The sequence below is a fragment of the Equus przewalskii genome, chromosome 9, assembly GCF_037783145.1.
Source record: "Equus przewalskii isolate Varuska chromosome 9, EquPr2, whole genome shotgun sequence".
Taxonomy (NCBI): Eukaryota; Metazoa; Chordata; class Mammalia; order Perissodactyla; family Equidae; genus Equus; species Equus przewalskii.
In genome coordinates this window covers 8,499,541-8,513,851 of record NC_091839.1, presented here as the reverse complement: position 1 = coordinate 8,513,851, position 14,311 = coordinate 8,499,541, and the positions used below count along the sequence as shown (strand labels likewise).

Here is a 14,311-nt window from a genome sequence, read left to right as displayed (position 1 = left end):
AATGATATAGAAACTTGATATTGTAGGGAAAAAATCAGATTGGGCACAAATCCAAAACACAGGAAAGGAAAAGGAAGAACATAAAACCAAAAATCCAAAGGAGTCAAAAAGTGTTTATTAGAAAAACCTACATATAACTCAACAGTAAATTAGAAAAATTAGATGAAATGGATAAAAATAATAAAACATGACTCACAAATATAGAAAATCTGAGTCTACATCAGTAACTACATAAGAATTTTAATGTAAGTTCAATGTCTATGTTCCTAAAAGGCAACAGATACTGATGACTGATGTATTACTGGCAAGATCAACCAAACCATTAAAGAATACATAATTCCAATCATACATAACTGTGCTGAACATATAAAAATATGGAAATCTCCCCAAGTCATTTTACAAAGTTAAGTTAACTCAGATAAGAAAACTGGACAAAGACAGCTCAGGAAAAACAAGCCAATCTCATGAACAAACATAGGTAAAATTTTAAAATAAAATATTAGCAACATAGAATCTAGCTGTGTATTTAAAGACTAAAACATCATGATCAAATAGGGTTTATCCCATGAATGAATATAGTTCAACAGAAGAAAATCTATTTTAAGACCCTCTATTAAAAACTCTCTAGGGGGCCAGCCCCGTGGCCCAGTGGTTAAGTTCTCACGCTCCGCTTCGGCAGCCCAGGGTTTCACTGGTTCGGATCCTGGGCGCGGACATGGCACTGCTCGTCTGGCCGTGCTGAGGCGGCATCCTGCATGCCACAACTACAAGGACCCACAACTAAAATATACAGCTATGTACTAAGGGGATTTGGGGAGAAGAAGGAGGAAAAAAGAAGATTGACAACAGATGTTAGTTAGCTCAGGTGCCAATCTTGAAAACAAAACACAACTCTCTAAGACCAGAATGGTTCTTCCTTAACCTAATTAAGGGTATTTACCAGAAACCTATAGAAACATATTTTAATAGTTACAGACAGTCACAATGGTGCGACTTAAAATATTTTGACTTTACGATGGTGCAAAAGTGATATACATTCAGTGGAAACTGTACTTTGAATTTTGATATTTTCCCAGGCTAGTGATATGTGGTATGATACTTTTTTTTTTTAAAGATTAGCACCTGAGCTAACAACTGTTGCCAATCTTCTTTTTTTTTCCTTCTTCTTCTTCTCCCGAAAGCCCCCCAGTACATAGTTGTATATTCTAGTTGTGAGTGCCTCTGGTTGTGCTATGTGGGATGCCACCTCAGCATGGCCTGACGAATGGTGCCATGTCCGCACCCAGGATCCAAGCCAGGGAAACCCTGGGCTCCCGAAGTGGAGTGCGAGAACTTAACCACTTGGCCACGGGGCCGGCCCCTGTGGTATGATACTCTTTTGTGATGCTGGGCAGCAGCAGCAGCTAAGCCACAGCTCCCAGTTAGCCACACAATCATGAGGGTAAATAATGGATACACTTACAACCATTCTGTACCCATCCAACCATTCTGTTTTTCACTTTTGGTATAATATTGAATAAATTACATGAAATATTCAACACTATTACAAAATAGGTTTTGCGTTAGATGATTTTGCCCAACTGTAGGCTAATCTAAGTGTTCTGAGCACATTTAAGGTAGGCTAGGCTGGGGCCAGCCCGGTGGCACAGTGGTTAAGTGCACACGTTCCGTTTCATCAGCCCCGGGTTCGCCAGTTCAGATCCTGGGCACAGACATGGCACCACTTGGCACGCCATGCTGTGGTAGGCATCCCACATATAAAGTAGAGGAAGATGGGCACGGATGTTAGCTCAGGGCCAGTCTTCCTCAACGAAAAGAGGAGGATTGGCAGCAGTTAGCTCAGGGCTAATCTTCCTCCTCAAAAAAAAAAAGGTAAGCTAGGCTAAGCTATGATGTCTGGTAGGTTAGGTCCATTAAATGCAGTTTTGACTGATGAAATTTTCAACCTATGATGGGTTTATCAGGAGAGAACTCCATCATAAGTAAAGGAAGATCTGTAAACACCAGAAGCACTCCCAATGAAGTTTGCAAAAGACAAGAAATATTTTCAAATTGTGAAATACTTCAATACTCTTCTCCTACGGATTATAGTTTGTTAAAAACAGTACAAATAGAAAAGGAAGAGATAATATATTATATAGAAAGAGTAAAGGAAGAGCTAATACATTATATGTAGAAAGCAAAATTATCTACCTAGAAATCCAATATTAGCCACTGAAAAACTATTAGATATTTCTACAAGGTTATTATGAATTTATAGAAATCAGTATTTGCTCTCTCTATATATATCAGTATCAACCCTTTAGAAAATGTCATAGAACAAAATATTCTATTCATAATATTAACAGAACTTATAAAGTACTGAAGAAATTAATAAGAAATGTGTAAGAGCTTTTAAGAAAAAACAATGAAACTTTACAAAAGTACACGAAAAGAAAAGTAGATATACAGCATGTTCAAAGATAGAAGGATTGAATATTGTAAATATGTGAATGGTTTATCAGATTTCCTGAAAACACCATGAAATGCTAGATAAATATGACAAACATCCTTTTAAAAGTATGCCATGCTTAAAGCAGACTGAAAGGAGGTACAATGAAGTGAGAACCAAAAACTAAAGATAAACACACTCTGAAGCCACAGCTACCTCAACACACTTGTTGACTTCAATTGCCTAAAGTTTGTATCTTAATGGTCTGAAAAGAATCCAAGATACAAAGCCTTGGGCCCACAAAAGGTCAGGTGTTAGCAGTGAACCTCTTCACAGAATCAGAACTATCCAAGGCCCACAGTTCAGAGCAAGGAAAAAAATCCATCTGCCCTCAAAGGAAAATGACAAGGAACATTTCAGCCTTGGCCTAGACTCTCAATGAAAAGGAGAAAAGAATGCTGTGGATAATTCATCATTACACAAGAGCCCCTAAGCATGCAAGAAACTGCAGTTAGACTCGTTCCCCAGAAACTGAAATTGTTGAGTGATACATATACTATAAATACTTGAAATATATGAAAATATATAAAATCAAAACCATGAGAAAGGGACTATATAGAAGTAAAAAAAAATAAGATTTAGGGGAGAGGAAAAATCAAAGTTGTAGAAATAAAGCAATATAATCAGTTACATTAAAATCTCAAGAAAAAAATCTTAAAGCAGCTAGAGAGAAAATACAGATTACTTACAAAAGGAACAACAATGAGACAGATGGCAGACTTCTCAAGAGCAACAAAGAAGCCAGAAGACAGTAGAATAATATCTTCAGAGCGCTGAGAAAAAAATAATTGTCAGTAGAGAATTCTAGACCCAGTTAAATCATCAGGCAAGAATGAAAGGTGAAACAAGGTTATTTTGCAACAACAGCAAAAATAAAAACTGAGAGCATTTACTACCAATAGGCCTTGCCTATCATGATAAATAAAATGATCCCAGTAGGAAGGTTTGATGGAAGAGGAACAGTGTACAAATAAAGGGATAATCATGTGAGTGAATCTACAAGCAAACATGGCCATTATAAACAAAAATAATGCCCATTTGGGGGGTTAAAAAGAAAACAGAAGTAAAATACCAGACAACAATAACATATGAGATGGGAAAGATTAATCAAAATTAAAGCATTCTAAGATCCTTTATACTGTCATGGTAGAGGGAGAAATTAACTTTAGCCTGTATTAAGTATGTATTTGTTAAGTGACGCACACAAGAATGATAATGATTATAGGACCAAAACAGGCATGGATAGTCCCAAAATATTTAAACTCACCAGTAATCACAGGTATATGTTATTCCATCTTTTTTTAATCTATAAATTGACAAAGATATTTTTAAGTGAAAATATCTAGTGCTGGTAGAAGTATAGAAAAAGAGCAGTCATACACTGCTGATACACTCCTGGTAAGAATTTTGTGACAATGAAATATCCATTTCACATAGAGCTGTCAATATCTCATCTCTCTATGGAACCTCAACTTACTGCCACAACAGCCACCAACTTATTTCAAGTAGGCATGATCCTTTTTACTTGTGTTTTTCAACTTGGCCTTGAAATCCTAGGGGTGAGAGTGGGGCATATAGTTATTGCAAAACCTCTGCAGAGAAGTATGCAAACCACATATTGTATGTGGATTGAGTAACTATGTTTTAATATTAATTAAAACATTTAATATCTAACAAAAATTTAATTTCCATTAAATGTCTATTTTTTCAGACATCATTACAATTAGTAAAAACTACAAAGCTCCATTTGCATTAAAAAGAATGAAGTGCATGTGATAAAAAGTTAAAGATAACCATTAAAAGCATGTAAATAGTGTAAGCCTTCCAAACTAAGTAAGAGGGAAAATGGAGTTAAAAAAACAAAAACAAAATACAGTATCCATCCTAATTAAGGAGAGAGATTACAAAAGGAAGCAAAGAAGATTAAAAGAGCAAACAAAAAGCATAAAATAGGGGAGAAATAAATCTAAGCATACTGGCAGTAATTAAGTGGAGTGAACCTTCAAATTTAACAACTCAATTTTCAGATAATATCATATTGCAGTGGTTAGCAAACATTTGAACATCTGAATAACCTAAGGAACTTCAAAACACAACAGTAATGCGTCTCATGCGTCTCGTGCCCAGAGACTGTGATTTAATTGGTCTAGGGTGTGGCCTGGGATCTGGAATTTTTAAAGGGACTCCAGCTGTTTCTAAAGTGCATGTAAGTTTGGAAATCATTGCCACATTTTTTTCCAAAGTGGTTATGCCCGTTGATACTGCCATCAGTAAGGTATAGAGCATTTAAGAAAAGAAAAACAAATCTACTCCAGTGTAATTCCCAGACCTACAGTTCAGTCATTTCAAGTGCACGGTGCAGTGGTTTATAATATATTCACACAGTTGTGCAACAATCATCACAATCAAATTTTATAATATTTTTATCACCTCAACAAGAAACCCTCTGGGGACCGGCCCTGTAGCCAAGTGGTTAACTTCACATGCTCCGCTTTGGTGGCCTGGGGTTCACTGGTTTGGATCCTGGGCACGGACCTACACACTGCTCATCAAGCCATGCTGTGGTGGCATCCCACATAGAGGAACTAGAATGACTTACAACTAGGATAAACACTTTGTACTGGGGCTTTGGAGAGGGGAAAAAAAAGAGGAAGATTGGCAACAGATGTTAGCTCAGGGCCAATCTTCCTCACACACACACACAAAGAAACCCTGTGTCTACTAGCAGTTATTTTCAATATCCTCATTCTCATTCTCCAATCCACCCCCACCTCCCAGCCCCCACCCCAGTGCTGGGCAACTGCTAATCTACTTCCTGTCACTACAGATTTGTCTACTGTGGACATTTCATATAAATAGAATCATACAATATGTAGTCTTTGTGTCTGGCTTCTTTCATTTATCATGTTTTCAAAGTTCATCCATGTTGTAGTGTGTATCAGAACTTCATTCCTTTTTATTTCTGAATAATATTTCATTGTAAGGATACACAAAATTTTATTCATCCAGTTGATGGACATTTGGGTCGTTTCCACTTTTCAGCTATTGTGAATAATGAGGTATACAGCACTTCTGCCTCCAAGAGTTGTGATCACTTGGTACTGTCAGACTTAATTTTTGCTAATGTAGGGTGTGTGAAATAATTATGTCACTGTGGTTTTAATTTCCACTTCCTGATTTCTAATGAGGTTGAGCACTTTTTCATGTTTACTGGCTATTTGCATTTCCTTTTCCTTGAACTTCCTATAAAATGTTTTTTACCCAATTTTTCAAAAAGGTTATTTACCTTTTTGTTATCAATTTATAGAAGGTTTTTATACTCTAGATACTAATTTCATTGCAAATATCTTCATCCAATTCATGGCTTGTGTTTTACTTTCTTTATGATGTCTTTTTATAAAGAGAATAATTTTCATGCAGTTAAATGTATCAATCCTTTAATGATTATTTTAAAAAAGAACTAAATAGAACCTTTAGAAATGTCCTATTTGTTTCTCTTTCAAATATGTTCCTTTATGAAAATCTCTTCCTGCTTGTCATTTTTGCAATTTAGTCTATTTCTTTAAATATTTCACCAAACTTTATATTTACATCTAATAATTCCAATATGTGAAATCTTTTGCCATGTAATCTGTTGTTTCCTTAGATTATCTATCACTCACCTGTGACCTGTTTCCTTGTGGGTGTGGTGATCTTTGTGAGCTCATCTTTTGTCGATCTTAGTTTGTGAGACTTCTAAAGCCCTCTTACTTTCCTCCAGAGAGGATCAGCATTTGCTTCAGCCAGGAGTCAGAGGGTACCACCTTAGCCAATAAAATTTCAACTCCTTTTTTTCTATTGCCTGTCTTTATTTCTTATTACTCCTTCATTCACTCTTTTTTAGATATAATGTTTTTCTGTTCCTCATACAAAGTTAATGCCCATCCCAAGCCCTTTACACTTACTACTCTATCTGCCTGGAATACTGTTCCCCAGATATTAGCCTGACTCTTGCCCTTACTTCAGTCACGTCTTTTTTCAAACAGTACCTCCTTAGACAGGCTTTTCCAAAATCTCTCTAAAACAGCCCACCCCACTCCCCATTTAGTTCTTTATTTGCCCACTCTACTTTACCTTTATTCATACTGCTTATTGCTACCTGTAATTGTTATACTTATTAAATAAATGTATTTATGTACATATAGAGGCATACACATATATTTTTATTTCCTTATTTATTTTGTAGTTCTCCCACAAGAATATAAGTTTCAGTAGAACAGGAATCTTGTCTAGATCATTATTTCTCCAATGCCTACTACAGTCCCTGGCACAAAATAGGCCCTCAATAAATATATTTTGAATGAATGAACAATTTTAAAGAATGCAGACAATGATATAAGTCTAAATACACAAAAAATATCTGGAAAGGAACTAACTCTCTAGTTTACATAAAAGGTTGTCACTGGGGAAAAGGAAGAGCCCCTCCCTCCTTTGAAAGTGGGAAGGATTATTATAAAAGACAAAAATGGAGAAGAAGTAGGGATTAGGTGGGATTCCTTAGGGAGATTGTGCTCTTCTCAAGTCAGAGGGTTTTTTCCCACACAACTTGGGCCCTGCAGGGGAGTGCACCAACCAATAACTTCCTAAAGCCTTTGAAGAAAGAGGAGCCAAGGGGCAACAGACAGTTATAGTGCACTGACTTGCAGAGTCCAAAGAATAAAGTGATCATGCAGGTAGGAAAATCACTTCTTAAAGTTTTAATTGATATAGACTATCTTATTTTGCTACAGGAAAAAACAAATTTTCTTAGACCATCACAGGTTTTTCCTGAGCTATTTTCCAATTAAAAGTGGTTCTAGGGGCCGACCCTGTGGCCGAGTGGTTAAGTTTGTACGCTCTGCTTCGCTGGCCCAGGGTTTTGCTGGTTTAAATCCTGGGCGTGGACACAGCACTGCTCGTCAGGCCACACTGAGGCGGTGTCCCACATGCCACAACTAGAAGGACCCACAACTAAAATATACAACTATGTACTGGGGGGATTTGGAGAGAAAAAGCAGGAAAAAAAAAAGAAGATTGGCAACAGTTGTTAGCTCAGGTGCCAATCTTTAAACAAAAAAGTGGTTCTAGCATATTCATTCAATGTAAAATACTAAGTTCTTAAAATGTAGTATTCAACCAAAAAAATACAAATAAGAGAATGTGTGTGTTGTAATGGATTGTGTTCACGTGAATTATTAGTAAATTGCACTGATCCACCCTATCAGTATATAAATAATATGAGTTCTTATGTTGTCAGAAAAACCATACATTTCTGCATCTATTTTTTAAAAAATATTTAGAGCTCCTTTAGCAGATCTAAATTGTAACAATGCAAAGCCTGTTTTTTCTGACAATATTGCAAGTGTCCCAGAATTCAAATCTAGCTCCTTGATCATCAAGGAAGACAGAAGGAAGACAGAAGAAAAACAGGCAATTATATTTGAAGGAAGGAGAAGATAAATGTGCCCTTTGAAACTATCTATGACTACAGCTAGTAATTTAAAACCATTCCTTAGAAGAAATTCAGTTAATGACTTAAAAACAACCTTGAAATAACATCAGAGAAAGCAGCCATTGCAGAGGTAGATCCTGAAATACTAGGGGTTGATGTCCTTACCTAGTGACACCAGATTACTATAGTTCTCCAACATCACATCTCTATACAAGTCTTTTTGAGCAGCGTCCAGGCATTCCCACTCTTCCTGAGAGAAGTCAATGGCAACATCCCTGAACATCACTGATCTCTGAAACAGCAAACATAATACTAGTTGTGGAAATAAAGAAAATATTTTTTCAATGGAGGGGGAGATGACGGGGAGCTCTCCACAAAGGAGGCAACAGAGCAAAGAGGCTGGGAAGCCTCTGACATGAATGAGACACTAAAGATACTCGTGTTTCTGAAGTGCCAACATGTTCTATTTTTATTTCTGTTACTGTAGATATTTCCTGCATATAGAACATCTCATTAGACACATAAGTCTGGGAATTAATAAAGTAAATGCAGTGTCCCAATTAAAAGAAATAGCATACACAGGCAACCTGTACAGTATGTATCTTGTATATCACATGTTCTCAATAAATGCAAGTTTCTCTTTCTTCTTCTCTATTTAAGAAATAAGAAAAATTGGGGAAATATTTCTGTAAAATCTTATAAAATCTCTACCTTATAAAATAAGATTTGTATAAAATTAAAGAATTTATTGGAACCTCAGGTTCATCATTGTATCAGATTATCTCATACGCATTTTCCTTGTTACAATAATTTAGTAAATTTTTTAATGGGCTGCAGAATAGCTCCATGTAATGAGTATATCTGACTTAATAAGTCAGCATATTTGAACATTTTAGGTTATATAAAAATCTCGCAGGCATTTCTTACTTTTGGGAGTTTATAATTCTCAACGACTTCTGTACATGAATGATTGCCTTTCTTGTTACTATTCATTACTTATAAATGTACCTTTTCTTTGTTCTAAGTAATAAAAAGATGGAAAAGACAATCCAAATGTACACATTCAAGAATAGCAAATAATGTTGAATCTCAACACGATCCATAGTTTTGGTATTCGTCAATTACGGATTCCCAGGGAAGATCCCGGACCTCTCTGTCTTCAGTCTCTAATCACGTTCCTAATCTTAAAAGCTCACAAAGCACGAGCTCTTGCCATGTAAGGGGACTGAGGCCAGTCAAGTCCGACTCCTATCTCGTCTAACTGGGAAACTTAGGTTTAAAGTGAAGTTCAAAGTTTTCTCATGTGTGGTGCATTTAACATCCTCCTCTATCTTATAAAATCAGGGAATGTGCTTTTCTTATATCAGTGCTCCTAGTCAAAGATGCTCCATGAATTTTTGAATAGGTATGTGGATATAGGTTAGATTAGAAAGACATACTTAGGGAAGACATTATCACTTATAAGAATGGAACAAACTGGGAGTACATTCCTGAGTGGGGTCAGTTAGGAAGTTTCAGGAATAAGGAATGCAAACATGTCCATACTCTGTAAAAACGTGACTGCTTAAAGAGGACACAAAGAAACACAAATTTACCTGAGCCATGGTTTTTAGAGCTGCAAGAAATGATCAGCCCTCCTCTGGATTCCTATCTTAGAGAAGCACAGGGTCTGGAAAAGGCAGAGCTGGGGAGGAGAAAACAAAGCCATGAGACCATATTCTTTGCAAAGCTCCAAATGAGTCAGTTAGAATTATCTTTGCTGCTCTCCTCTTCCTGTCTCTTGCTCCCATCCCCAAAATACACTAAGGAGAGGAGATATAGGTGGTGGTTCTTACCCCAGTCAAACTCAGTGCTCTCTAAATACAAAAAGAAAATATCTGTAAGAATTTCTCTACCATTTCTGAAATGAAACTTATAGATAATATGACACATTTATGTACGTTATACCAAAAATAGAGATAATGACCAACTGTTATATTTCAATATATTAGTGATCATACACAACCTCATCAGAAGGCGCAAATAAATGCTTATGCTTACACCTACTTAAAATGAACAAATTTAGATTTATAAGATGACAATATTCAGCCAAGTATTGTTGATGTCTTTTATTTATATTTGACATTTTAAAATAAAAGCTATATATGTAGACAGGCATACCTCAGAGATATTGCAGGTTCAGTTCCAGACCCCCCAATAAAGCAAATATTGCAATAAAGCAAATATTGCAATAAAGCGAGTCACATGAATTTTTTGGTTTCCCAGTGCATATAAAAGTCATGTTTACACTATACTGTAGTCTTTTAGGTGTACAATAGCATTATGGCTAAAAAAACCCAATGTATACACCTTAATTTAATAACGCTTTATTGCTAAGAAATGCTAACCATCATCTGAGCCTTCAGCAAGTTTTAACCTTTTTACTGTTGGAGGGTCTTGTGAAAAATGCAGTATCTGTGAAGTGCAATAAAACAAGGTGTGTGTGTGTGTGTGTGTGTGCAGAATCAATGAAATTCATTATCTACAAGTGGAGGCTTCTACAAATCTGTGATACTGGCAAGTCAAACATCACAAGCAGCGCTGCCATCCGTGCTGTGACTTTTTAAATGGTTAAAAAAAATCTCCGCAAACTTCTGAATAAAACAAACTACAATCTTTTCTCAATCAAACTATAGTAGCATTCCTGAGAGATTTAGCTGATAGTAAAACCAAGCAATAATAGTAAAATGGACAAATTCAGCAATTTTTAAAAATCATGCAAACAATGCTTTATGTGAGAGGTTCTAGACCTGGATAATTATAAACACATCTTTTCCCAGCTGTGGTCCTCATTTTGTAGGTCATACAACAATTCTTTGTTGTGTACTGCAGGACTCCTTGATGAAAAGTTGGCAAACTACTGCCCACCAACTATTTTTGTACATAAAGCTTTACTGGAACACATCTACACTCATTTGTTTATAAATTGGCTATTTTCACACTACAGTGGTAGAGCTCAATAGTTTCAACAGAGACCACATGACCCATAAAGCTTAAAATATTTACTGTGTAGCCCTTTACAGAAAAGCTATCTAACCTTTGATCTAGATCAGCTTCAAGCCTTCAAATGCCAGAAGCCTTGACCCTCAACCCAGTTATTTTAACACTCAGAAGCACCCAGATATATTATTTCCAAACATCCCCTAGGGAGAGTCACTGCCCTTACAGAGAGTCACTGCTACAGGTGCCCCACAAATATTTAATCAGAAATTCCACTTCTTCCACATGTGGAAAGCTCAATAGATAATTGTGCCCATCTTTTTTTTTTTTTAAGATTTTATTTTTCCTTTTTCTCCCAAAGCCCCCTGGTACATAGTTGTGTATTTTTAGTTGTGGGTCTTTCTAGCTGTGGCATGTGGGATGCCGCCTCAGCATGGCTTGACGAGCAGTGCCATGTCCACGCCCAGGTTTCAAACCAGTGAAACCATGGGCTGCCGAAGCAGAGAGCACGAACTTAACCACTCAACAAGGGGCCTGGCCTAATTGTGCCCATCTTAACAACCAAAAATAATTCAGGTAAGATGAAAAATCATAATTTCTTTTAAATTCATCACAGAGCTAAAGACACAAAGAAATTTAAGTGCAATAAATTCCCAAAAGTACCAAGCTCTTGAAAGACATATGGATGCTCCCATCTCTGGCAGGGCTTAGATTAAATTGTAATTACTTAAAGGTAAACAGTCCAACCATTCCAATAAAAAGATAATGTAAAGATAAAAAAGCAAGTGCCAACTAGATGCTCTTTACAAGAGCAAAGTGCCAACCATATGCACTTTAAATATAAAGGCACAGGTGAGTTGAAAGTAAAATGGTAGAGAAAGATATACCATACAAATACTAAGCATGAGAAAGCCTGTGTACCTGATTAATATAAGACAAAAGAGACTTCAAGACAAAGAGTAAAACTAGAGAGAAAGAGGGAAAATTCATCAAGAAGACATAGCAATTCTAAATGTCTAGAGATTTAACAACAAAGCATCAAAATATATGAAGCAAAAATTGACAGAACTAAAGGAAAAAATGAACAAATCCACAATTAGATTTGGAAATTTTAACATCTTTCTCTCAGTAGTCAATAGAACAAGTACACAAAAAAAATCAGTAACAATATAGAGAATTTATGTATAACACTATCAAGTACCTTGACATAATTGATACCAAACCCAATTGTCAAGAATACCACACCCAACTGTCAAAAGCTGAGCTGAGCTCAAGAGAGTCCAGTTGTCGGAAAAACCAATTAAGACAACAAGCCAAAATGAAAGTAACAGTCAAGCCCTTAATCACTTACTAGTCACTTGATATAAGCAAGAGGCTAACCCAGAGAAAGCGCTGACTCCTCCACTGTTCATATTCCCCCATGGAAAAGCACCTAGAGAGGGTCAGATGGAACAGCACAGATGTGGTGAATCATCTCACTGCCAAGAGAGTACCAAACAAAAGGCTCCTCCCATCTCATGGGCTAGGGCCATAGAGAGGGAGAGGAGGAAGGGCTAGGAGTAGAAAGGTACTGAGCACTGAGTCACAGTGGAGAAAAAGTGTCTTCAAGGTTTTCCCCACTACCCTTGATAAGGAAGTCTTGGCAGAGGTATCTGATAAGGAGGTATCCTAATGGAGGTGCTTGGGCTAGGAATGCAGATATGCAGAAGAGCAGAGCTGGCTAGGGGGCCTCAGTCCTTGACTGCAACTCCCTTAGGAGAGTGCAACATACTGGTTATGCACGATGTCCAGAGTGGGGAGGAAACAAGTATCAAAAATATTTTAAAATTGAATCATACAGAGTATATTTTCTGGTCTTTGTCCACACATCATTAAATTAGAAATCAATAAGAGGTCTAGAAGAATCTCCAAATATTTGCAAATTAAACACACTTCTAATAGCCCATGAGTCAGAGAAGAAATAACAAAAACATTACCAAATATGTTGAACCGAATGACTACAAAAACACAACTTAACAAATTTTGTGGGCTGCAGCAAAAGCCGTATTTAAAGGAAAATTTATAGCTTTAAATGCTTATACTAGAAGAAAAAGGAAGGTGTAAGATCAATGACTTAGGCTCCTACCTTAAGGACCTCGAAAAAGAAGGACAAATGAAGCCCAAAGTAACAAGAAAAGAAATAATTTAAATGATATGGACAAATGCCTTAAAACACAAATTACCAAACGTCACACAAGAAGAAAAAGAAAACATAAATTGCCCTATAGATATTAAAGAACTTGAATTTTTAGTAAAACAAAACAAAACACTCTTCCCACAGAGAAAGTCCAGATGGCTTCACCAGTAAATTCTACCAACATTTAAGGCAGATATACTACTATTCTTTAACAAACTTTTTCAGAAAATAGGAAAAGGAGAAAACACTCTCTTCTACATTTTGAGGCCAAATAACCATGATACCAAAACCTGACAAAAATATTACAAGAAAAAAATTATAGCTCAATATCTCTCATGACATAGACACACAAAAACATTATGAAGTAGGAATACTGGCATTGTTATTCCAAAATCTATATATATAGATAGATATTCTGAAACGATTACACACACATACACATATATCAATGAGAATAAAGCAAGTATGTAATTATCTTAGTGTTATTAGGAATAAAGATTTTCAGAGTACAAAAAGAAATACAAATATAAAATCAAGAAAAACTCTATAATCTTTAAATTCAATTGGAAATATCAATATAAACTTAGGATTTATTTTTCTCCAACTAAAAAATATGTATTTAACCAGCTCTGTAAAGGCCTACAAGCGATAACAGAAGCAATGAGAACTCCTACTATCCTGATTATGCCTTCTTAAAACCACTTCCCACTAAAAGGAAACAGGGCTCCATAGAGAAGTGACTGATTTCAAGTTTGAGTTAGGAAAATGTACAAGATGAGCCTAGAACTTCTTGTCACACCAGGAAGTTTGGACTGTACCAAAGACTACTGGGGTCATGTCAAAAGGAATCCAAAGGAAGCTAGATCAGAGGCAGTACAGAGGATCCCATTGGCCATGGATGGGCAATTTGAGTATTAATAAGAACAATAACTGCTATGGACTGAAACATATCAAATATATTTAAATCCTCAAGTTCAAATATTTTTAAAATCCTCAAGTTCATAATAATTTAAAAGTAAGACAGAGAATAATCTTTGGAAGATGCTGAAAAATGAGAGAAAAATCAAGCTTTTATCTTACTTTTTTTGCATAAGCTGTACTTCAGAGTAACCAAGACACTAATGAGAGGATGGCTCCCTTTACAGAAGTATTCCAGCTAATAAATGCAGAAGAATCAACAGAATTGGAATACCAT

General features: G+C 36.1%; 1 protein-coding gene across 3 annotated transcripts in view; it reads right to left on the bottom strand.

The window, feature by feature from the left end:
- Positions 1-14,311, bottom strand: part of LOC103558429 (zinc finger protein 420) — a 29,750-nt gene that overhangs the window by 10,216 nt on the left and 5,223 nt on the right. For 2 of the 3 annotated variants that reach the window (XM_008531425.2, XM_070557485.1), the window contains exons 3-4: positions 9,557-9,645; positions 8,127-8,253 (exon numbers count right to left, since the gene is read on the bottom strand). In XM_008531425.2, coding sequence (XP_008529647.1) covers positions 8,127-8,253; positions 9,557-9,565 — 136 coding nt within the window. In that variant the 5' untranslated portion in view covers positions 9,566-9,645. Of the gene's footprint in view, positions 1-3,180; positions 3,265-3,758; positions 3,791-8,126; positions 8,254-9,556; positions 9,646-14,311 lie in introns of those variants that run through there. The other variant, XM_070557486.1, reaches the window with a different exon arrangement.